The following is a 25783-nucleotide window of genomic DNA, read 5'->3' as shown; positions in this document are numbered from 1 at the left end:
ACCACCGAGGTACTTTATGCCTTTATATATATATATATAAAGTATACTTTATACTGACTGAAGCAGCAAAGAAAACACATTTATAATTAACATATAACAGGTCTGCTCTGTGTTCACTCCATTCATGAACCAAACTAAAGGTATAAAACTGCACTCAGAACATGCAGCACGTGACTTCTTTAGGAAATGTTTAGAACCGACACTGGTGGATAATAACAGAATAATAACATAAGGTGAGTATTGGTGGTTTTGGAGGGGAGGGGGATGCACACCTGGGCCCAGCTGCCCTCGTCATCGTCCTGGTGTTAGCAGGGTTAGTGAGCATGGTGAGAAGAACAGAGAGGTGAAGGGTTAGTGAGGCAGCAGTGCTGTTAAAGCAGCTTCAAGTGGAAATACAACTTTAAACTAAATATATTAAGTGAATAAAAACGTGAGGAAAATAAAAAGGCCAGACACTTTAATGATAAGGGTTTCAAACAAAAAATATAAACGGCCACAGATACACAATATAGGAGTGGGTGATGTAGATAAAATGCTATTATTATGATGTGGTTTTATTTTTTGATTTTTTTTTTTTTGATTTTATACACTTTATTAATCCCCGAGGGGAAATTTCTTCACTACAGCAGGGGGGCTCTCAGGGGGGAGCTGCTGCAGCAGGCTGCCACTAGCGCAGCGCCAGGTAACCTGACCTGAGGTGCATGTTTTTGGATGATGGGAGGAAGCCGGAGAACCCGGAGAGAACCCACGCAAGCACAGGGAGAACATGCAAACTCCGCACAGAAAGGCCCAGGACCGGATTCGAACCCGGAACCTTTTTTGCTGTGAGGTGACAGTGCTAACCACTGCACCACCGTGCCGCCCCTTTATAAAGTAAATATCAATATTATCTGGAGATATTATACATTTCTTACTCAGACACTACATGCAGATTTAATCTGATCATCGATTTGAAGGATTGTCCACATTGTTCAAAGATTGTAAAAGGAGAAGCCTCGTCAATGTACGAGATCCAATTACACACGGAGCCGGAGGATCTACTGTTTCAGGTTTCCATGGTAACATCACTAATGTTCTCGTACCAGCGGTCACGTTAACGTGGTGAACTCAATGATGATGTTGATGAAGAGAAGACACTCTGAATACTTCCTGATGGAGGTTGTTGGTCCTCCTGCTCCGTGCTGCGTTCAGGAACACTCTGGACTTATTGATCCTCCTGCTCCGTGCGCAGCACCGTGCTGCCTTCAGGAACACTGTGAACTTATTGGTCCTCCTGCTCCGTGTGCAGCACCGTGCTGCGTTCAGAAACACTCTGGACTTATTGATCCTCCTGCTCCGTGCGCAGCACCGTGCTGCCTTCAGAAACACTCTGGACTTATTGATCCTCCTGCTCCGTGCACAGCACCGTGCTGCCTTCAGGAACACTGTGAACTTATTGGTCCTCCTGCTCCGTGTGCAGCACCGTGCTGCCTTCAGGAACACTGTGAACTTATTGGTCCTCCTGCTCCATGCGCAGCACCGTGCTGCCTTCAGGAACACTCTCTAAATGGTATCACCCAACCCTAACAAAGTGTATCGGAAAGAGCTCCATTAAAACCAGAAGTACAGTTAAAGGTGTCAGAGGGAGGAAGTCCTCATGATTACCGTCTCTTCTTCTGGACAAGATATTTTTGTAGAACAGAAACACACAGAAGGTAAAGAAACAGGAAGTCACTAACACCAACAAGGAAGAAAGGAAAGGCACCAACTAGTAGAGAATCTGGTCTCGTTTCAAGCTGCCTGGTGCGTCTCCATGGCGACAGCCTGGTAAACATGCAGTGAAGAAGATCCAGGTGATCTGAAGGCAGCTTGAAAGGAGGCTCCAGATATCACCTGTTCACCAGGTAGACTAACCGTAGGAGGAGTGGCTGCCAAACTCTCCATCTCTTCATGTGTGACCCAAACGTTTCCTGTGGTCTGATCATGTGACACCCCCCCCCCAATCACAGGTATGTAAGAAGGAAGTGATGAAGGACAGAGAGAGAGAGAGGTCATGAAGAAGGTCATGTTAGTTCAAATCAAAGGTGGATTCATTCAGTCATTAGTACGATGAGAAGTTGACATGTTCATGTTTAAAGAGTCACGTTATTCAGAAGACCAGAGAGGTTTCATGAACACGTCTTCACTAACAGTCTAAGAGCATCATTAACATGTTTACATGTCTTCATGTGATCCCTACAGCATAATGAGAGAGAGTGTGTGTGTGTGTGTACCGTTCTGGAAGTGGGCGGGGCCGACGGGCTGGTCAGAGACATGATCTCCTGGATGGCGAGGCGGAGCTTCAGACGGTGGAGCGGGTTGCTGATCCCGATCTCTCTCTGGATCTCCGTGTCCGACAGCGCTGACATGATGGCCCCGCTCTTCACGTTAGCACGACACGCTGCCACGTACCAGGCCGGCATGCCCACCCATAGCTGGCCACCAGGGGGCAGAGCAGAGACAGGTATGAGGGCAACTGAGCGGCTCCTCATGTTTAGAACATTTATTCACATAGCTGAGCTCCACCCACAGCTGGCCACCAGAGGACGGAGCAGAGACATGTTACTGACATGTTTTACACCTAGTTTCAATTTTTTTTTTGTTGATTTTATACACTTTATTAATCCCCGAGGGGAAATTTCTTCACTACAGCAGGGGGGCTCTCAGGGGGGAGCTGCTGCAGTAGGCTGCCACTAGCGCGGCGCCAGGTAACCTGACCTGAGGTGCATGTTTTTGGATGACGGGAGGAAGCCGGAGAACCCGGAGAGAACCCACGCAAGCACAGGGAGAACATGCAAACTCCACACAGAAAGGCCCAGGACCGGATTCGAACCCGGAACCTTTTTTGCTGTGAGGTGACAGTGCTAACCACTGCACCACCGTGCGGCCCCAATAGTCAGCTGGATCTCATCAGAGACCTTATAAATCATTTTATATGTCAGCTCTGGAAATTAAACCAGTTTCTGATGCCAGGATTTATTTTTCATTACATCAACATAATCATTTTCATTAAATCAACACAATCAACATGCCAGTTTAACAAGGAGAATCTTTATCAGAGAGCAGCCATGTTGTGTTCCAATGTCCTACCTCCAGCCACACCACCACCGTCGGGCCGTCCCACTGGGCGAACGGGAGGCCCTGCCTCCGGGCCTCCTCCAGCAGCTCATGTCTGACACACAACACGGTTACATCACGTTAACAACTACACACAATACTAACACACCCCTCAACATGCACTCATCATGTACACACATGTTCATGACATGCAGAGTGAGAACAAAGAGCAGTGAGAGGAAACACAGGAAGTGAAACCAACACATGAAGGAAACCTTTCAGTTTAACCAGAACACATGTTAATCAGAACTGGGTCTCAGGAGAACCTCACTAGTCAGTACAGTGTTCTGAGAGTCCATGTGGAGGACTTTAGGATGAAGACAGGTTCTGGACATGCTTGGATGGAGAACAGACTGTCTGAACAGAACATCCTCTTCATGCACATTCTCAGTTTATCATGAAGGAACATCAGTTTAGTCTGGAGCAACAGAACACTGCTGGATGTGCCCACTAGAGGGGGCTGGAGCACCGACAGGTCTGATGTCATAGAGGATCAAACAGAGCATGTTTCAGTCAGATAACTTCTAGTAAACTATAAACTAAAGTTGATCTTCTCATCAACATCTTAATAACTATCTGTGTATTAAATATCCTTCCTCCAGTTGAAGAACGTCATGCTGCCATCAGGAAGCTGCAACAGGAACATTTCTCGCATACATCGGTGTTAGTGAAGCTCCTCTGTGGAGAGCAGGTAAAGAGCAGCATGGAAAAGCCATCAGGCATTCACAGGGACAGTTTGAGGTCCTCAGGATTACCGGAGAGGTCAGCGTGAAGCCAAGAGAGGAAGGAGATACGGCAAGACACGAGCAACATGAACCCACTTACCCGCTCTTTGGACTACACATGAATGAGAAGAGATGAAGATGAAACAAAAACAGAAGAGGGAGGTTGGTCAAATAAATAAAGAGAGAAAGAGTTGATACTGATCCAGAAACTACATTTATCATGACTGTAATATAACTGGAAGAATAAAACATAAATAAACATGGTGTTGAGGATGGTGGTGGGGTGGTGGTGTTATTAAGTCTTATTAAGACTGTAGTTCCGTGATGGCAGAAAGGGGGCGGGGCTTATAAGAAGACACCTACTTCTTCTGCAGCTTCCTGTTCTTGTCAACGGGCCCCCCCAGGGTGCCCATCCCCAGGCCGTCCTTCGGAGAGCTCTCGGCTTCAGGAGTCCCAGCTGGAACACAAACACCATATCTAGTGAATCCTGTGATGTCGTCAGTCCTCCAGTCACACACATTTATTATGTGACTGTTACCATACAAATTCTTTGATCTGGTGGCAGTTGTTATAATTTGTGGAGTCTTAATTGAGATTTTTATGTAAAATTCCAGGAATTAAAAAAAGTCTAAAAAGAAAAATTAGATTTTTTTTTTTTTTTTTTTTTTTTTTTTTTTTTTAGCACTACCTGATAAAGGAATAAATGTCATCACTGCCTGTGATAAAAAAAAAAAAAAAAAAAATCCTGCTGCACATCACAGAAATGTTATTTATTTATTGAACTCAGAGAACCACAGGGCTCAAAGCTGCGTATGTTTCCAGATCCGACCGTCTGCTACTCAATTCATGTTCATTCAACACAGACCTGCTGGATATGCACACAAACCAACACACGTCTCTGACAACTGAACCTGTTATTTTAACATACAGTAATATGGAATCACTTCCTTTGATAATAAACATTTAATTAGATCATTTTAATGTGAAGACCACATTTCCCACAAACTCCATCACTTCCCGTTTCTCCTCAGGTGCTCAGAGGATTATCTGGAGCTGATAGGAGGCAGAGCTCCTGTCAACATTGCGATAATTCCTGCGAACCCAGTGAACTATAAAGGGAGTGATCCTGGAGGAGTGAACCCGGGGGGGGGGGGTCTGACCTTGGCTGGGGGAATCTTTGCCGGGGATGCTGGGTCGGCCCTTGTCTTTCTTCCCAAACAGGCGTCCGATGGAGGACTTGATGCTCTTCTTCTTGGCTGCTTTGTTCAGAGAGTCCTGGCTGCTGCTGCTGCTGCTGGGGTTGCTGCCTCCGTCCTGCAGGAGACTACAGGAGGCTCACAGTTAGACGGACCGGCACCACACAGCTGAGTACCGCGGACACCAGCACACCTTCTTACCCTCGGAGGTCTCGGATGTCCTCCTGGCTGGCAGCGTGCCCCGCCTCCCTGCTGAGGCGCATGGAGCGTGGGGTGGTGGGGGGGGACGTCTCACAGTGGATGGTGGCCTTGTCGTCCTGAGCAGACTACAGATAGTTCAAATACATGTTAATAAAAGAGAGTGAAGAAAACTGTTCTCTGCTCAAAGTAGAAACTTTCACATTAATGTCAGTTTGTAAATCAGCTGCTTCCACTTCAGACACGCTGTATATGAACACCAGGATCATATTGAGCACAATATTAAGGTACAGTTATGTTATTGCTTTCAAAATGACAATAAAAACAGAACATCTCGCTCCTAAAAGTAAAAATTAACTCAACTGCAGATATTTTTAATTTATTTTAACCTTTATTTCACCAGAAAAGGTCCCGCTGAAATTAGAAAATCTCTCTTTCATGTCTTGGACAGGAGTCCTGTCTGGAAATGCTATAAAACTGTAAAACGATGTTCCCTAAACGCCTCATGGTTTCAGTAGATGTCACAGGTCGGGCTCGGTGGAAAAAATGTTTGAGAGTTAAAGAAGGCGTGATATCATTTTATATCATATATTAAATATCAAATCGATGACGTATTAGTGTGGATGTATCCTGAGTATTGAAAGACGACATGTTTTGATACGAGGTTGTATCGAAGCGACGTGCTCGGTGTACTAAAAGTACAAAAGTTTGGTACCCAACTGAAAGATCTTTGATTTGCTAATATGGATTATATAAAAGGTCAGAAGTACCAAACTGGAAGGACTGATCAATAATCTAACAGCTGCAGCTGTGTAACATAACACATGTAGAACATTCAGATCACAAAGATAAAGACACACATCAGAAAATTGTATGCAGCAAGGTGACTTCACACCGGATGGTGAGTTCAGGGACGGGATGGAGAATACAGCTGGACATTATGGATAAGAGTCGGGGGGTGGAGGGGGTGTTATTGATCAGTCAGCCAGTGAAGCAGCTTCTAGTTTACCTTCCTGCGATGCTTGCGCAGGTCACTAGGCTGAAGCATGGCAAAAAAAGGAGAGGAGAGAAGCAGTTAGTGAGACACACAACAGATCACAAACACACACACACACACACACACACACACACACACACACACACACACACACACACACTTGAAACCAGAGAAACTGTCAGTTTAAATGTGAAATTAATACGTTAAATTACTGAGAATAAAGTCTGCAGGAGGATCAGGACACTGCAAAGCAACCACGATGGAGGGGCGGAGTTAGAAGGAGGAGTTAGGAGGAGGGACGCGGAGTCAGAGTGGGGTTGGGGGGGGGTGCAGCCTCGCCCACAGAAACACAAATAATTAAGTGAATGAAAACATTGATGACATGAACATGAACGGTTCAACCATGTAGGACAGGGAGCAGCGAACAGCTGGTTGGGTTGACCTCTGATCTCATCAGGTTCTGATGTCTCTCCTCATATTTCACACTGAGCACTGATTTCTCTTCTGCATTCCTCATAGACCTGCCATCAGCAGAACCAATAAACCGTCAGCAGAACCAGCCGGTTGCATGCAGTCGGCCTGCCCCAGGAGGAAAACAGCTAATCACTCAGTTCCTGTGCTCAGAGGCCCGACAGGGAGCAGATCAGGAGATACAACAGGAAACAGGAAGAGGAACTGGAGCAGGGAGCAGAACATCAACTTCATCTCTTCTTCTTTTAAAGAATTAGGACATGTAGATGACTTTCACTGAAGCTTTTGACACAATGTGATGGAACCAAGAAGTAGACGTGTTAAACATGTTTCCTGGACAACCAACAGCCACACTCCTTCACACCCTCGTTCAATACACTACATTTAAATCCCTCAGAGCAAATGACTTGGATTTGATAATACAGGTGTTATACCCGTTATAATACCTGTATTTTACCTGTATTATACCTGTTATTATACCTGTATTATCCCTGTTATAATACCTGTATTTTACCTGTATTATACCTGCTATTACACCTGTATTATCCCTGTTATAATACCTGTTATTATACCTGTATTATCCCTGTTATAATACCTGTATTTTACCTGTATTATACCTGTTATTATACCTGTATTATCCCTGTTATAATACCTGTATTATACCTGTATTATCCCCGTTATTATACCCGTTATAATACCTGTATTATCCCCGTTATAATACGTTATTATCCATTATAATACCTGTACTATCCCCATTATACCTGTATTATACCCGTTATAATTCCAACAATAAGCCGTCGATCACCAGTGACCTGAAAGTTCTTCTTAATAAGAAGAAAGCAGCCTTCAGGTCTGGGGACAGGGACGAGCTCAGGAGAGTGCAGCGCCACCTGAAGGAGAAGGTCAGGGAGTGCAAGGACTCCTACAGGAGGAAGCTGGAGGCCAAACTCCAGCAGAACAATGTGAGGGAGGTGTGGACCGGTATGAAGGAGATTGCTGGATTCAAGGGAGAGAGAGACAACCAGGGGGAACCTGGAGAGGAACAACCAGGGGGAACCTGGAGAGGAACAACCCAGGGGAACCTGGAGAGGAACAACCAAGGGGAACCTGGAGAGGAACAACCAGAGGGAACCTGGAGAGGAACAACCAGGGGGAACCTGGAGAGGAACAATCAGGGGGAACCTGGAGAGGTCAAACGAACTAAACTGTTTCTTCAACAGGTTTAGTTCACCACCCTCATCTGTCTCCTGCACACCTTACACCTCCCAAACACCTCTGCTGCCTCCCCCCCTCCTCCCTCTGCGCCCCCTGGTGAACTGCATAGAGCCCTCAATCTCAAAGGGCTCTTCCTCCATCGACACCTCGACCCCCCCCCCCCCTCACCCCCTCTCTGTGACGACTGGCCAGGTTAGGAGACAGCTGGAGAGACTCCACCAGCGCAAGGCTGCAAGACCTGACGGCATCAGCCCCGTGGTCCTGAAGACCTGCGCCGTCCAGCTGGCTGAGGTCCTACAACACCTCTTCAACCTGAGCCTGAAGCAGGAGGAGGTCCCGGTGCTGTGGAAGACGTCCTGCCTGGTTCCTGTCCCCAAGAAGACGACTCCATCTGGCCTCAACGACTACCGACCGGTTGCCTTCACATCTCGTGATGAAGGTGCTGGAGAGGCTGGTCTTGGCCCACCTCAGGCCGCTGGTGAAATCTTCTCTGGACCCGCTGCAATTTGCGTACCAGCCTCATGTGGGAGTGGACGACGCCATCATCTACCTGCTGCAGCAAGCTCAGTCTCACCTGGATGGAACCGGTGAATCTGTGAGAATCACTTTCTTTGATTTCTCCAGTGCATTCAACACCATCCAACCACTGCTACTGAGTGAGAAGCTGCAGGTGGTGGGGGTGGACGTGCCCACCGTCTCCTGGATCACTGACTACCTAACAGGCAGACCACAGTTTGTCCGTCTGGGCAGTGTGCTGTCTGATACGGTGGTCGGTGGTACTGGAGCTCCTCAGGGAACTGTTCTGTCTCCCTTCCTGTTCACCTTCTACACAACTGACTTCCAGAACAACTCAGAGTCCTGCCATCTGCAGAAGTTCTCTGATGACTCTGCAGTGGACGGTGTATAAGGGATGGACGGGAGGATGAGTACAGGGCAGTAGTGGGGGACTTTGTGGAGTGGGCGGGAAGAAATCACCTGCTCCTGAACGTGGCCAAGACCAGAGAGATGGTGGTCGACTTCAGGAGGAAGACGACGGCTCCACAACCGCTGAGAGCTCTGGGAGAGGAGGTGGACATGGTTGAGGAGTACAAGTACCTGGTGTCTCCATGACAACAGACTGAACTGGAAGACCAACATCAACGCTGTCTACAAGAAGGTGATGAGTCGACTCTTTTTCTTGAGGAAACTTCGATCCTTCAATGTGTGCAGCGAGATGTTGGAGATGTTCTACCAGTCTGTTGTGGCCAGTGCATTGTACTTCGCTGTGGTCTGCTGGGGGAGCAGCATTGGAGCCGGTGACACCAACAGACTTAACAAACTGGTTAAGAAGGCCGGCTCCATCATCAGCTACAAACTGGACAGCCTGGAAAAGGTGGTGGAGAGGAGGATGCTGAGGAAACTATTGTCCATATTGGATAATCCTGACCACCCTCTCCACCACCTGCTGCAGGGACAGGGGAGCACTTTCTCTAAAAGATTCCTCCAGCTCTGCTGTCACAAGGACAGATACAGGAGATCATTCCTTCCCACTGCAATAAGACTGTACAATAACTCACCTCTGGCAAAATCCATCACAGTACAATAACACTGTTGACTGTGTTTCTTGGTTTGTTTGTATACAATATATATAGATATATACTGTACTGTATATATATATATATTGGTTTGTTTGTATATAATATATATAGATATATAATGTACTGTATATACTGTGCATTTTATATTTTATATTTATATTTTTTTTACTGCTATTTTATTGCTTTTCTATTATTATATTCTATTCTATTATTTTATTCTATTATTTCTATTATTATCTTATTGCTTCTGTATGCTGCTGTAGCGAAAAAATTTCCCCTCGGGGATTAATAAAGTAAATACCTACCTACCATACCTACCTACCTACCGTAATACCTGTCCTATACCTGTTATTATACCTGTTATAATACCTGTATTATCCACGTTATAATACCTGTTATTATACCCGTTATAATACCTGTTATAATACCTGTACTATCCCCGTTATACCTGTAGTATACCCGTTATAATACCTGTACTATCCCCGTTATAATACCTGTATAATCCCCGTTATAATACCTGTACTATCCCCGTTATAATACCTGTTATAATACCTGTACTATCCCCGTTATAATAGCTGTACAATCCCCGTTATAATACCTGTTATTATACCCGTTATAATACCTGTACTATCCCCGTTATAATCCCTGTACTATCCCCGTTATAATACCTGTTATTATCCCTGTTATAATACCTGTATTATCCCCGTTATAATATCTGTACTATCCCCGTTATAATACCTGTATTATCCCTGTTATAATACCTGTTATTATCCCCGTTATACCTGTATTATACCCGTTATAATACCTGTACTATACCTGTATTATACCCATTATAATACCTGTATTATATGTGTTATCATACCTGTATTATACCTGTTATAATACCTGTATTATATCCGTTATAACACCTGTATTATACCCGTTAAAATCCCTGTATTATACCCGTTATAACACCTGTATTATACCCGTTACAACACCTGTATTATACCCGTTATAACACCTGTATTATACCTGTTATAACACCTGTATTATACTCTGGGGGGCACGGGAGGGGGCAGACTGCACCCACCCAGGGAGGAACACAGGCTGCAGTAGGAGGGAGGGAGGGGGGAGGAGGGAAGGAGGGCTTTGCAGGTACCTGGAGGTATGGAGCATAGTTATAGGTCTGAGGGGGGGGGCTGAAGCCAGTCGCACCATAAGGCAGGTAAGTTACAGTCTGCTGGGAGAGGGAGCTCTGGATGATGTAAGGGTCATAGCAATACTGCTACAGTGAAGGGGGGGTTGGGAGGGGTCAGTTACACTGATGAGAGGAGGAATTAATACACAACATCAACGTGGAGCACAAACACTCTTCAAGTTAAACAAATAAAATGATTGTTAACAACAAGCAGCACTGTGCTGTGTTCAGGAACACACACTGTCTGTTCCTAAAGTTCAATATGTTGCTCAGTGTAGTTGTTGATACTGAGTGGGATACAGGAAGTAAAGGAAGTGTTACCAAGGTCATGACCCCCATCCGGTCCAGCTCTCTGTTGGGGCTGCGGGGGATGCGTCTGGGGGTGGAGTGACCCGACCCGGGCGGAGAGCTGCCCAACGAGGAGCCGGCACACAGCGAGGGAGGGATGGAGCTCATGGAGCGGAAGCGTCCTCCCAGACTGTCTCCGCTGCCGACCCGACACTCGATCTCCTCGGCCCGGATCGCCGTGCTCTCCTTCTCCTCCTGGATCATCCTGCAGGTCAGAGGAACCACAGGAGAGCGAACGTCATCATGTAGAAGAAGAAAACGAGGGGACGTGAGGCGAGCGGTCCGAGTGGTGCTACCTGATTTCATTGTTTATAGCATCCAGCTGCTCCTGCAGCATTAAGGCCAGCGTCTGTGCATCGGCCTGACCAGCAGGGGACAGCAGGTCCACCGAGCTGAACATGGTCTCCTGGTCCTCCTCCAGGTCTGACGCGTCCATGTCACTCTCGAAGGCTTGGGCCACGTTGGCCAGCACGTTGGCCTGCTGCATGCGCTCCCACTCCTGCTCATTTAACGTCTGCACCTGGAGTCATGGATACAGGTGACACGCAGACATCAGAGCACATCATGAAGGGAGAAGAAGATGATAACGAAGAAGACAGGAAGCTGAACATACAGCACACACAGACGTGTCATCATCTGCAGCTCACTGACTTACATGTCGCTGATGTCCACAATGGAAGCAAAGAAAGAAGTGGAGAAGAAGAAAAATCATCAGAGTCACACAGGGGAAGGAAGGAAAACACCATACAGGTTACATGTTATGTTATATTAGAGAGGAGGACACGAAAACATTAAAACAAGAATTCATCTGCAGAAAACATTTTGAAGAGAACCTCCACCAGGAGGGTGTTCATCGCTCAGATCCACTTCTCACCTGTTGTGCAGTGTTCATGAGTTGATGTTGTGCGGTTTTAATGAGTTCATGTTGTACGGTGTTCATTGGTAATGTTGTACGGTGTTTATTAATAATGTTGTAAGGTGTTCATTGGTAATGTTGTACAGTGTTCATTAGTCATGTTGTACGTGTTCATTAATGTTGTACGGTGTTCATTAGTAATGTTGTACAGTGTTCATTAATAATGTTGTACGGTGTTCATTAGTAATGTTGTACCCTGTTCATTAATAATGTTGTACAGTGTTCATTAATAATGTTGTACAGTGTTCATTAGTAATTTTGTAGTGTTCATTAATAATGTTTTACAGTGTTCATTAGTAATGTTGTAGTGTTCATTAATAATGTTTTACAGTGTTCATTAGTAACGTTGTACGGTGTTCACTTGTAAAGTTGGAGTGTTCATTAAGAATGTTGTAGTGTTCATTAGTAATGCTGTACGGTGTTCATTAGTAATGTTGTACGGTGTTCACTTGTAAAGTTGGGGTGTTCATTAGTAATGTTGTAGTGTTCATTAGTAATGTTGTACGGTGTTCATTAGTAATGTTGTACGGTGTTCATTAATGTTGTACGGTGTTCATTAGTAATTTTGTAGTGTTCATTAATAATGTTGTACAGTGTTCATTAGTAATGTTGTAGTGTTCATTAATAATGTTTTACAGTGTTCATTAGTAATGTTGTACGGTGTTCACTTGTAAAGTTGGAGTGTTCATTAAGAATGTTGTAGTGTTCATTAGTAATGTTGTACGGTGTTCATTAGTCATATTGTACGTGTTCATTAATGTTGTACGGTGTTCATTAGTAATGTTGTACAGTGTTCATGAGTAATGTTGTACGTGTTCATGAGTAATGTTGTACAGTGTTCATTAGTAATGTTGTACAGTGTTCATTAGTAATGTTGCAGTGTTCATTAGTAATGTTGTAGTGTTCATTAGTCATGTTGTACGTGTTCATTAATGTTTTAGTGTTCATTAGTGATGTTGTACGGTGTTCATTAGTAATTTTGTAGTGTTCATTAATAATGTTTTACAGTGTTCATTAGTAATGTTGTAGTGTTCATTAATAATGTTTTACAGTGTTCATTAGTAATGTTGTACGGTGGTCACTTGTAAAGTTGGAGTGTTCATTAATAATGTTGTAGTGTTCATTAGTAATGTTGTACGGTGTTCATTAGTCATATTGTACGTGTTCATTAATGTTGTACGGTGTTCATTAGTAATGTTGTACGTGTTCATTAGTAATGTTGTACGGTGTTCATTAGTAATGTTGTACGGTGTTCATCAGTAATGTTGTACGGTGTTCATTAATGTTTTAGTGTTCATTAGTGATGTTGTACGGTGTTCATTAGTAATGTTGTACGGTGTTCATTTGTAATGTTGTACGGTGTTCATTAGTCACGTTGTACGGTGTTCATTAGTCATGTTGTACGGTGTTCATTAGTCATGTTGTAGGTATTCATTAATGTTTTACAGTGTTCATTAGTAATGTTGTACGGTGTTCATTAGTAATGTTGTACGGTGTTCATTAGTAATGTTGTACGGTGTTCATTAGTAATGTTGTAGTGTTCATTAGTAATGTTGTACATTGTTCATTAGTAATGTTGTACATTGTTCATTAGTAATGTTGTACAGTGTTCATTAGTAATGTTGCAGTGTTCATTAGTAATGTTGCAGTGTTCATTAGTAATGTTGTAGTGTTCATTAGTCATGTTGTACGTGTTCATTAATGTTTTAGTGTTCATTAGTGTTGTACATTAGTAATGTTGTATGTTCATTAGTGTTGTACGGTGTTCATTAGTACGTGTTCATTAGTGTGTTGTATTAGTAATGTGTTCATTAGTGATGTTGTACGGTGTTCATTAGTAATGTTGTACGGTGTTCATTAGTGATGTTGTACAGTGTTCATTAGTAATGTTGTACGGTGTTTATTAGTGATGTTGTACGGTGTTCATTAGTAATGTTGTACGGTGTTCATTAATAATGTTGTAGTGTTCATTAATAATGTTGTACGGTGTTCATTAGTAATGTTGTATGGTGTTCATTAGTAATGTTGTAGTGTTCATTAGTAATGTTGTACAGTGTTCATTGGTAACGTTGTACAGGTGTTCATTGGTAACGTTGTACGGTGTTCATTGGTAACGTTGTACGGTGTTCATTAGTAACATTGTACGGTGTTCATTAGTAACGTTGTAGGGTGTTCATTAGTAACATTGTACATTGTTCATTTGTAATGTTGTACGGTGTTCATTAGTAATGTTGTACAGTGTTCATTAGTAATGTTGCAGTGTTCATTAGTAATGTTGTAGTGTTCATTAGTCATGTTGTACGTGTTCATTAATGTTTTAGTGTTCATTAGTGATGTTGTACGGTGTTCATTAGTAATGTTGTACGGTGTTCATTAGTGATGTTGTACGGTGTTCATTGGTAATGTTGTACGGTGTTCATTAGTGATGTTGTACGGTGTTCATTAATAATGTTGTAGTGTTCATTAATAATGTTGTACGGTGTTCATTAGTAATGTTGTATGGTGTTCATTAGTAACGTTGTACGGTGTTCATTAGTAACGTTGTAGGGTGTTCATTAGTAACGTTGTACGGTGTTCATTAGTAATGTAGTGTTCATTAGTAATGTTGTACGGTGTTCATTAGTAATGTTGTACGGTGTTCATTAGTAACGTTGTAGTGTTCATTAGTAACATTGTACGGTGTTCATTAGTAATGTTGTACTGTGTTCATTAGTAATGTTGTACGGTGTTCATTAGTAATGTTGTACGGTGTTCATTAGTAAAGTTGTACTGTGTTCATTAGTAATGTTGTACGGTGTTCATTAGTAATGTACGGTGTTCATGAGTAATGTTGTACGGTGTTCATGAGTAATGTTGTACGGTGTTCATTAGTAATGCTGTAGTGTTCATTAGTAATGTTGTACAGTGTTCATTGGTAATGTTGTACAGTGTTCATTAGTAATGTTGTACAGTGTTCATTAGTAATGTACGGTGTTCATTAGCAATGTTGTACAGTGTTAATTAGTAATGTTGTACAGTGTTCATTGGTAATGTTGTACGGTGTTCATTAGTAATGTTGTACAGTGTTCATTGGTAATGTTGTACAGTGTTCATTGGTAATGTTGTACGGTGTTCATTAGTAATTTTGTACAGTGTTCATTGGTAATGTTGTACGGTGTTCATTAGTAATGTTGTACAGTGTTCATTGGTAATGTTGTACGGTGTTCATTGCAGGTTTTATGAAGAAGATGAGGTCACCTTGGACGGTTCGTCCCGCATCGCTGCCAATCGGCCTTTCTGAGGGCGCCTCAGGACCAGAGCGCTGCCATAATGGTCCGAGTTATTGTCCATCATGGAGGACGCAGACACCGGATACCTGAAATCTGGAGTACTGCCCAGCTGGGACCGCCTGGAAAACCCAAACTCACCAGTCAGGAAAGTTAAAGAGATGTTAGAAGATTAAAGCTCTGAACGCAGCCAGATAACAGCTCACCCATGAAGTAAGGAGTTGCTCCTGCTGCGACCCTGTTCGCTCTCGGCCCTCATCGTCTCTATCTGGATCAGGAGCTGCTCCTGGAGGAGAGGACGGGTACACATTATAGTACTGACACTAATACTCCTCATCTGGATCAGGAGCTGCTCCTGGAGGAGAGGACGGGTACACATTATAGTACTGACACTAATACTCCTGGTTACCTTCTCGTGGTGAGACTCCTCTATGAGCTTCTTGGTGTGATCCAGTTCTCTAATCAGGGCGTTCTGAAGAAGAACAGGAAGAATGATCACAGAGAGAATAAACACCAACAATAAATACTTCTAGAGCTTTAATACTGTGGTGTGTTCACCACCTGACTTTAAGCTGCGGCCTTCCCGACCTTAAGCTGCGGCCTTCCCGACTTTAAACTGCGGCCTTCCCGACTTTAAACTGCGGCCTTCCCGACTTTAAACTGCGGCCTTCCCGACCTTTAGCTGCGGCCTTCCCGACTTTAAACTGCGGCCTTCCCGACTTTAAGCTGCGGCCTTCCCGACCTTAAGCTGCGGCCTTCCCGACCTTAAGCTGCGGCCTTCCCGACCTTAAGCTGCGGCCTTCCCGACTTTAAGCTGCGGCCTTCCCGACTTTAAACTGCGGCCTTCCCGACCTTAAACTGCGGCCTTCCCGACCTTAATCCGGCCTTCCTGACTTTAAACTACAGCCTTCCTGACCTTAAACTCCGGCCTCCCCGACCTTAAACTCCGGCCTTCCCGACCTTAAACTCCGGCCCTCCCGACCTTAAACTCCGGCCCTCACCTTGTCCTCCAGAGCAGACATCCTCTCCTTCAGGTGCAGCTGCAGCCTCTCGTTGGACTCAGACAGCAGCTTGTCCACCGTCTCTGACAGACGCTTGTTGTGTTCTTCATTCATCTTCTCTCTCTGTCGGGCCTGTAAAAACACACGAGCAGCATTTTAACACAACCAACATGTTTGAGCTCCTCCTCCTACTCCTCCTCCTCCTCACCCTGAGTAGCTCCTGGTTCTTCTCCTCCAGCTGAGCCTCCAGCTGCCTCAGTCTCTCCTCCACATTACCGTGACGCTCCTCTGCCTGAAAGTAGAGGACAGTGATTGGAAACCTTCATCCTGTAGAATATATTCCTGTAGTTTGATCTATTGAATAATAATAATAATAATAATGATTATTATTAGAATTATTGAACCCTCTAAGGGCTGAGTGTGTCTTAAACCAGACCTATTCCACGAACCACCACCTTAACGTGGTGGAGGTGTTTGAGTGGCTCAGTGATCTGGGAGCTGTGATGTCGGGTCATCAGCTCCTGGTCGGGTCTCTGAAGGTGAACTGGTCTCAGGGGAGAGTCCAGACTAAGAGCGGTTCTAAAGACCCTGATGAACAGCAGCCGGTCTGAGGTCACCTCGGCCGGATCAGGGAAACCGGGGCATCCTCCCGGAGCCAGACCTGGGAGGGGAGCTCGCTGGGGAGCGTCTGGTGGCCGGGACTTCAGCCATGAGGCCCGGACAGGCTCAGCCCAGAGAAACAACATGGAGCAGCCATGTTGTGCCGGACCCGTTGCAACGGGTCATCCAGTCCCTGAACAACTGCAGTTGTGCAGGACTGACAGTTTGAGGTTAAGGATGAAGCTGGAGTCCTTCAGGATGGACTCACTCTCACACACACACACACACACACACACACACACACACACACACACACACACACACACACACACACACACACACACACACACACACACACACACACACACACAGAGGGAACTTACAGATAGACGATACAACAACATGCAGTGAAGCAGACAGACACAAACACTTCACCAGATCTACCAGAGACTTCATCCATCATATACAAATAGGTTTTATAATGGAGCATCAGCTCATTAAACAATACTTCATCTGTAGTTAGACAAAATAAAAAATATAACCAGTGTATTGGTTGTTATTTATGTCACAGCCAGCAGGCTGATTATTGGAGCAGCTCTGATGGGCAGGGCCTCCAGCAGTCTGACTAAATCACTTGGCACTTCCTGTTTATGTTAGACACCAAAATTTAGTTTTTTCTGTATTTGAGGAAAGAGGAGGGGAACCAGCATGAAGGTCAGCACAGCTCAGCAGCACATGAAGCACAGACACGCAGACAGAACCGGCTCAGGGGTCAGGGGTCAGGGGTCGGGGTCAGGTCCAACAGGGTACCACAGTATTTTAATAAGAAGTCTGACACTGCACTCAACCAGGAAGCTGTTTCTCTTTTTTTGACTTCTGCATATATAGTAAACCCAGCTGGTATTGGTTAATGTCCAGTATCTATGGGGTTACAGGTTAATGTCCAGGATCTAGGGGTTACAGGTTAATGTCCAGGATCTAGGGGTTACAGGTTAATGTCCAGGATCTAGGGGTCACAGGTTAATGTCCAGTATCTAGGGGTCACAGGTTAATGTCCAGTATCTAGGGGTCACAGGTTAATGTCCAGGATCTAGGGGTTATAGGTTAATGTCCAGGATCTAGGGGTCACAGGTTAATGTCCAGGATCTAGGGGTCACAGGTTAATGTCCAGGATCTAGGGGTCACAGGTTAATGTCCAGGATCTAGGGGTTACAGGTTAATGTCCAGGATCTAGGGGTCACAGGTTAATGTCCAGGATCTAGGGGTTACAGGTTAATGTCCAGTATATGGGGGTTACAGGTTAATGTCCAGGATCTAGGGGTTACAGGTTAATGTCCAGGATCTAGGGGTCACAGGTTAATGTCCAGTATATGGGGGTTACAGGTTAATGTCCAGGATCTAGGGGTTACAGGTTAATGTCCAGGATCTAGGGGTTACAGGTTAATGTCCAGTATATGGGGGTTACAGGTTAATGTCCAGGATCTAGGGGTTACAGGTTAATGTCCAGTATATGGGGGTTACAGGTTAATGTCCAGGATCTAGGGGTCACAGGTTAATGTCCAGGATCTAGGGGTCACAGGTTAATGTCCAGTATCTAGGGGTCACAGGTTAATGTCCAGTATCTAGGGGTCACAGGTTAATGTCCAGTATCTAGGGGTTACAGGTTAATGTCCAGTATCTGGGGGTTACAGGTTAATGTCCAGTATCTGGGGTTATAGGTTAATGTCCAGTATATGGGGGTTACAGGTTAATGTCCAGGATCTAGGGGTTACAGGTTAATGTCCAGGATCTAGGGGTCACAGGTTAATGTCCAGGATCTAGGGGTGACAGGTTAATGTCCAGGATCTAGGGGTGACAGGTTAATGTCCAGGATCTAGGGGTTACAGGTTAATGTCCAGTATCTGGGGGTTACAGGTTAATGTCCAGTATCTGGGGGTTACAGGTTAATGTCCAGTATCTAGGGGCTACAGGTTAATGTCCAGTATCTAGGGGTTACAGGTTAATGTCCAGGATCTAGGGGTTACAGGTTAATGTCCAGGATCTAGGGGTTACAGGTTAATGTCCAGTATCTGGGGGTTACAGGTTAATGTCCAGTATCTGGGGTTATAGGTTAATGTCCAGTATATGGGGGTTACAGGTTAATGTCCAGTATATGGGGGTTACAGGTTAATGTCCAGGATCTAGGGGTTACCAGGTCTAATGTCCAGGATCTAGGGGTGGTTACAGGTTAATGTCCAGGATCTAGGGGTCACAGGTTAATGTCCAGGATCAGGTTAATGTCCAGGATCTAGGGGTCACAGGTTAATGTCCCAGATCTAGAGGTTACAGGTTAATGTCCAGGATCTAGGGGTGACAGGTTAATGTCCAGGATCTGGGGTTATAGGGTCCAGGATCTACAGGTTAATGTCCAGGATCTAGGGGTACAGGTTAATGTCAGGTCTAATGTCCAGGATCTAGGGGTCACAGGTTAATGTCCAGGATCTAGGGGTCACAGGTTAATGTCCAGGATCTAGGGGTCACAGGTTAATGTCCAGGATCTAGGGGTCACAGGTTAATGTCCAGGATCTAGGGGTCACAGGTTAATGTCCAGGATCTAGGGGTCACAGGTTAATGTCCAGGATCTAGGGGTCACAGGTTAATGTCCAGGATCTAGGGGTTACAGGTTAATGTCCAGGATCTAGGGGTTACAGGTTAATGTCCAGGATCTAGGGGTCACAGGTTAATGTCCAGGATCTAGGGGCTACAGGTTAATGTCCAGTATCTAGGGGTTACAGGTTAATGTCCAGTATCTGGGGGTTACAGGTTAATGTCCAGTATCTGGGGGTTACAGGTTAATGTCCAGTATCTGGGGGTTACAGGTTAATGTCCAGGATCTAGGGGCTACAGGTTAATGTCCAGTATCTAGGGGTTACAGGTTAATGTCCAGTATCTAGGGGTTACAGGTTAATGTCCAGGATCTAGGGGTTACAGGTTAATGTCCAGTATCTGGGGGTTACAGGTTAATGTCCAGTATCTGGGGTTATAGGTTAATGTCCAGTATATGGGGGTTACAGGTTAATGTCCAGTATATGGGGGTTACAGGTTAATGTCCAGGATGTAGGGGTTACAGGTTAATGTCCAGGATCTAGGGGTGACAGGTTAATGTCCAGGATCTAGGGGTCACAGGTTAATGTCCAGGATCTAGGGGTCACAGGTTAATGTCCAGGATCTAGGGGTGACAGGTTAATGTCCAGGATCTAGGGGTTACAGGTTAATGTCCAGGATCTAGGGGTCACAGGTTAATGTCCAGGATCTAGGGGTTATAGGTTAATGTCCAGGATCTAGGGGTCACAGGTTAATGTCCAGTATCTGGGGGTTACAGGTTAATGTCCAGTATCTGGGGGTTACAGGTTAATGTCCAGGATCTGGGGTTATAGGTTAATGTCCAGGATCTAGGGGCTACAGGTTAATGTCCAGGATCTAGGGGTTACAGGTTAATGTCCAGGATCTAGGGGTCACAGGTTAATGTCCAGGATCTAGGGGTCACAGGTTAATGTCCAGGATCTAGGGGTCACAGGTTAATGTCCAGGATCTAGGGGTCACAGGTTAATGTCCAGGATCTAGGGGTCACAGGTTAATGTCCAGGATCTAGGGGTCACAGGTTAATGTCCAGGATCTATGGGTCACAGGTTAATGTCCAGGATCTAGGGGTCACAGGTTAATGTCCAGGATCTAGGGGTCACAGGTTGAACTCTGTGTATGAAGCTGGTCTACCTTCTTCAGAGTCTTAGAGCCTTTGGAGCCACACAGAACACACTATGAGGTTTGACATGGAGGTGGAGGGAGCAGCGTGAAGACTGAACAAAGACAGCATGATGGAGAGAAATGAGAAGACATCCATTTAAACAGAGCTGAGCAGAGTTGAAGGAGGTAGAAGACAGACAATAGATCAAATAATGAGGAGGACTTTAACGAGACAGAGGACAGAGACCATCTGAAGACGTGATGAGGAGCAACTTGGAAAACACAGACTGATGATGGACAAACTGTGCTATAGGTGAATCATGTATGATTCATGTCCCAGAGCTGGATGGAGGAGATAAAACATACCAAGGTCTGAGCATGTCTGTCTGCTGTGATGTGACAACTACATTATTTAAACTGCAGTACACAGGAAATGATCAGAGTCATTAAATATTCATGGAGGAAACAGCTTCAGGTGGACATGATACTGAAGACTTAAAGGGTGGAGAGGTTTGTCAAAACATGGTGGACAACAGGTGAAACAATACATGTAAAGTATTACTCACATTTTGTGTAATCAACTCTAAAGCAGGAGGTTCAGATGAGAATAAGAATGAAGCTGAGCCAGATGTGATACTAATAAGGAGCTGAGTGTCAGAGAGTCGAGCAGCAGGAAGTGTTGTCCAAGACAAAGACTCCAACTATAAATGGGTAAAAACACAATCTAATGTCTAAAAATAGGTGGAGCAACATAAACAATGTCTTCCTCAGCAGTGTCTGCAGGGCCGTGCTGATTGTTGAGGTCTAAAGGAACAGATCTATTAATGCTGATTGTTGAGGTCTAAAGGAACAGATCTATTAATGCTGATTGTTGAGGTCTAAAGGAACAGATCTATTAATGCTGGTTTCATTATGTGTGTTAGAGGTGTTTATGTTTTATGTTTGCCACCATTTAAAAAGAAGGTGTTAAAAAGCTGCACTGAGACGTGCACAATGCAGAGCAAAGGTGCAGGTACCTTTGTGAGGGCGGCCACCCGCTGGGCGAGCTCCGCCTCCACCTCAGGCAGCGTCTCCGCCTTGCGGATGGTCTGCTGTAGCTTCTGTTCAGCCAGTTCCAGCTTCTCCTGGAGCTGCCGGTTCCTGTCCTCCGTCTACCACAAACAAAGTACAGTCAACACCTCAAACACTGCTGTCTTACTGCCTGGTTAGTTAGATCAGCAGGGCAGACAGGACACGCAGAGGAGACGCAGAGGAGACGGAGAGGAGACAAAGAGGAGACAGAGAGGAGACAGAGAGGAGACGCGGAGGAGATGGAGAGGAGACGCAGAGGAGACGGAGAGGAGACAAAGAGGAGACAGAGAGCAGACGCGGAGGAGACGCAGAGGAGACAGAGAGGACACACAGAGGAGACGCGGAGGAGACGCAGAGGAGACAGAGAGGACACGCAGAGGAGACGCGGAGGAGACGCGGAGGAGACGGAGAGGAGACAGAGAGGAGACAAAGAGGAGACAGAGAGCAGACACGGAGGAGACGCAGAGGAGACAGAGAGGACACACAGAGGAGACGCGGAGGAGACGCAGAGGAGACAGAGAGGACACGCAGAGGAGACGCGGAGGAGACGCGGAGGAGACGCAGAGGAGACGGAGAGGAGACGCAGAGGAGACGGAGAGGAGACGCAGAGGAGACGGAGAGGAGACACAGAGGAGACGCGGAGGAGACGCAGAGGAGACGGAGAGGAGACAAAGAGGAGACACAGAGGAGACAGAGAGGACACGCGGAGGACATGCAGAGGAGACAGAGAGGAGACAGAGAGGACATGCAGAGGACACACGGAGGACACGCAGAGGAGACGCGGAGGACACGCAGAGGAGACAGAGAGGACACGCAGAGGAGACAGAGAGGACACGCAGAGGAGATGCGGAGGAGAGACAGAGGAGACGGAGAGGAGAGACAGAGAAGAGAGACAGAGAGGAGACGTGGAGGAGACACGGAGGAGACTGGGTGGACGGATGGCACAGGGGGAGGTAGGGGGCAGGAAGTGAAGAGTGCATTCAAAGTGACACAAAGACAAGACAAAAGCCAGAAGAAGAAGGAGACAGACGTGTCCATCTCCAGTGAGGACGTGTAAGGAAACAGTCTTCCTGTTCAGAGAGTGAATGTAGAAAGAATTCATTATCAGGAGCCGGAAAACTGTGAAAGAGAACTGCAGGAGGTTCCTGATAGACGACAACGCTCACACTGAAACACCAACATCACATGTTGGACTGTAGTGGTGGATGGTTACAGACATCAGGAGTAAAGGTACAGACAGCAGGACACCTACCTGTCTGAACAGAGAGTCCTTGTTGGCCACTTCGTTCTCCAACTTGTCGTTGAGATCGTGGACGGAGGTGGCCTCCCGCTGAGCTGCCAGGTAGCGTTTCTCCAGGGTGGTGATCCTCTCCTCCATGTCCTCCTTCTGAGCCATCGACTAAACACACACATCCCTGACTATTATCTACCGTCATCTGTCTGAGCATCTTCAGAGGAGCAGGAGACGACGTATGAACCTCCCTCACATTGTTCTTCATACTCTTTATATTCTACACAACATTTAATGGATGTGATCTCTGTGATGATGTCAGTGAGAATTCACCACCTAAAGAACCGTTAACCGTATTATGTTTAGATGTAAAAGTTGGATTTAAAGAGTGGAAACTGGCTCCCACTTGATGCCAGGTTGAGGTTAGACACAGGCCCCGCCCCCCTCTACCTCTCTCAGGTCTCTCTGTAGTCGTGTGTTCATATCCTCAGACTTGATGAGGTCCTTCCTGGCCGTGTCCAGGTCCTCCTCCAGCTCGTTAATGCGTGACACCATGGCGGCCATGCGCTCCTTCATCTGGCCCAGATCGGCCGTCTGACGCTCCACCACCTCCTGGAGCTCGCCCGCCTTCCCGAAGCCAGACTCCTCCTCCTGGCTGAGGGAGCCGTCTGACGACCGCTGTGGGAGCATCAAGGTACATTCAGATGGTTACACAGACCCCATGCAGGACTCAGGGAACCTTCATGAAGAACAAATGTGCTACAGAACAACCTTCTTATGAACACAAAGATACGCAGCACCTGCTGCACTGATTATCTGATGTCACAGCTCATCGTCTGAAGGCTTGCTGCAGAATGAGGTGTCAGCAGTCAGCTGGACTGTTTCTATTAGTTCTATTTCCTCTGTGCTTGTATGAAGATGATGCAGTGTTACACATTTAATCTTCTGGTAACGCAACAGAAATGTTCAATTCTGTGAATCAGTGGAAGAATTTAAAGAAAACACAAAGATCAATGATGCAGTCATACATTATGAACCTTCTAGTTGTGTTTTTAACAGACTTAAGTCCTAAAAGTATTTGCTGTGAATGTTTGTGACAAAACATACGAAGAGAAGAATTTCATGTCACTTCTGTACCTCTAGAAAGTTCACAATCTTTAGCAAATGAACAATAATTACACGGTATGTAACCAGGATTAATTTAATCAGTTACAATTTAATTTCCTTTGCTGATCAGATGCTCATCATCTGTCACGTCAGCAGCTGTCGCCCAGTTGGAGTGATCTCACCTTGATGTGGTACTCGGTGTTCAGAGGTGTGTTGATCTGAGTGATCTCACCTTGCCGTTGGTACTCGGTGTGTTCTCAGAGGTGTGGTTGACCTCGCTGGTTCCGTCTGCCAGGCCTCTCTTCTGGCTGCTCTGCTCCCTGAGGTAACCCAGCTGGAGAACACAGAGGACGGTTAGCAGCTGGTTGAAGAGCACCTGAACCTCCATCAGGTAAACCTCCATCAGGTGAACCTCCCTCAGGTGAGACACCCTCAGGTGAACCTCCATCAGGTGAACCTCCCTCAGGTGAACCTCCCTCAGGTGAGACACCCTCAGGTGAACCTCCATCAGGTGAACCTCCCTCAGGTGAACCTCCCTCAGGTGAGACACCCTCAGGTGAACCTCCCTCAGGTGAACCTCCATCAGGTGAACCTCCCTCCATGAAGGTGCATTGTGAACAGCTGGAGGGGGATTATCAGACTTCTCTCTGAACGTGTTGGGTTGTCTTACTTCTTTGTGTGACATGGTGAGCTGCTCCTCCAAAGCGCTGCATCGCTCCAAGGCAACACGAAGTCGCTCCCTCACCTTCAAAATATAAACAAACGGAGTCAAATCTTCCTCTTTGTCTTTCAGTATGAAACGTGTGAACGATCACTCAGACAAACAGCTGTACCTTCTCATCGAGGGCTTTGTGGTGCTCAAACAGGGACTTCAGGGCTTTCAGGACCTCCACCTCACTGGAGACACCTGCAGGAGACTGAGCCTGTCTCTTCACCACCGTCATCCTCAGGCTGCGCTCGTGGCGAGACACCAGGCACTCCAGATGTTCTAGAAGCAGCTGGAAGCACAAATACAGTCAGAGACTTCAACAACTCACAACCGTTTCTACACCGAGAACACAAAGCAGAGCAGGCAGCAACATAACTGTCAGATAGAAATCAGCAGAAGGAGATTGCTCATCTGTGGTTGAAATATTCTGATGATTCAGCAGCTTGACATGTCCACACGTTGTGACAATAGTATGGATTATAAACTAGAAACTGATCAGACAACCATACAGACACAGAAATCTGACAGGTAGGAGAACACAGGCCAACCAAACCTCCGTCATCACTGGGGGGGGAGGGTGTGTGTGTGTGTGTGTGTGTGTGTGTGTGTGTGTGTGTGTGTGTGTGTGTGTGTGTGTGTGTGTGTGTGTGTGTGTGTGTGTGTGTGTGTGTGTGTGTGTGTGTGTGTGTGTGTGTGTGTGTGTACCAACCCGTGTGTTGTTCCTCTCAGCCTTCAGCTCTGAGATCTCCTCTTCTTTCTCCAGCAGCTGCTCCCGACACACGTTCACCTCTTTAGTGAGAGCAGCAAACTCCTGGAACACAAACAGACAGACACACAATCATGTGACACTTAGTCAGCCGATTTTAGAGCTTCACATAAAAACACGGTCGTGATGACAAGGATAAGATCAACACTTTAAAATCAACCACAAACTAAATTATAAATCCACAGCAGAAATCTCATGTATGTTCCTGGAGGTACATCCAAGTACTTCAAACCCTCTCAGGTCATGACATCATCTTTAGTATCAGTGTCAGACAGGAAGTAGTTACTGCTGTCTACTGGTGGGACACAGTTGAACTCCACCAGTTTACTGTTTATTGATCCAGGTGGATCATTA

At 45.7% G+C, this 25783-nt stretch overlaps 1 protein-coding gene across 7 annotated transcripts in view; it reads right to left on the bottom strand.

Moving 5' to 3' along the window:
- ppfia1 (PTPRF interacting protein alpha 1) overlaps positions 1-25783 on the bottom strand; it is a 45211-nt gene that overhangs the window by 6430 nt on the left and 12998 nt on the right. For 3 of the 7 annotated variants that reach the window (XM_069719750.1, XM_069719749.1, XM_069719751.1), the window contains exons 3-24: positions 25373-25474; positions 24788-24952; positions 24625-24699; positions 24187-24288; positions 23298-23525; positions 22869-23015; positions 21562-21696; positions 16431-16514; positions 16223-16354; positions 15631-15693; positions 15428-15507; positions 15193-15343; positions 11336-11559; positions 11013-11244; positions 6264-6293; positions 5258-5382; positions 5021-5184; positions 4224-4317; positions 3109-3190; positions 2253-2453; positions 1894-1956; positions 273-299 (exon numbers count right to left, since the gene is read on the bottom strand). In XM_069719750.1, coding sequence (XP_069575851.1) covers positions 273-299; positions 1894-1956; positions 2253-2453; positions 3109-3190; positions 4224-4317; positions 5021-5184; positions 5258-5382; positions 6264-6293; positions 11013-11244; positions 11336-11559; positions 15193-15343; positions 15428-15507; positions 15631-15693; positions 16223-16354; positions 16431-16514; positions 21562-21696; positions 22869-23015; positions 23298-23525; positions 24187-24288; positions 24625-24699; positions 24788-24952; positions 25373-25474 — 2706 coding nt within the window. The remainder of the gene's footprint in view (positions 1-272; positions 300-1893; positions 1957-2252; positions 2454-3108; positions 3191-4223; positions 4318-5020; positions 5185-5257; positions 5383-6263; positions 6294-11012; positions 11245-11335; positions 11560-15192; positions 15344-15427; positions 15508-15630; positions 15694-16222; positions 16355-16430; positions 16515-21561; positions 21697-22868; positions 23016-23297; positions 23526-24186; positions 24289-24624; positions 24700-24787; positions 24953-25372; positions 25475-25783) is intronic. The other 4 variants (XM_069719756.1, XM_069719755.1, XM_069719754.1 and 1 more) reach the window with 3 other exon arrangements.

The sequence above is a fragment of the Brachyistius frenatus genome, unplaced genomic scaffold (assembly GCF_029030835.1).
Source record: "Brachyistius frenatus isolate BFR_SWC_R1_liver_20210118 unplaced genomic scaffold, ASM2903083v1 Contig_224, whole genome shotgun sequence".
Lineage (NCBI taxonomy): Eukaryota > Metazoa > Chordata > Actinopteri > Embiotocidae > Brachyistius > Brachyistius frenatus.
The sequence above is the reverse complement of the archived record's forward strand: the minus strand, read 5'-3'. Positions and strand labels throughout refer to the sequence as shown.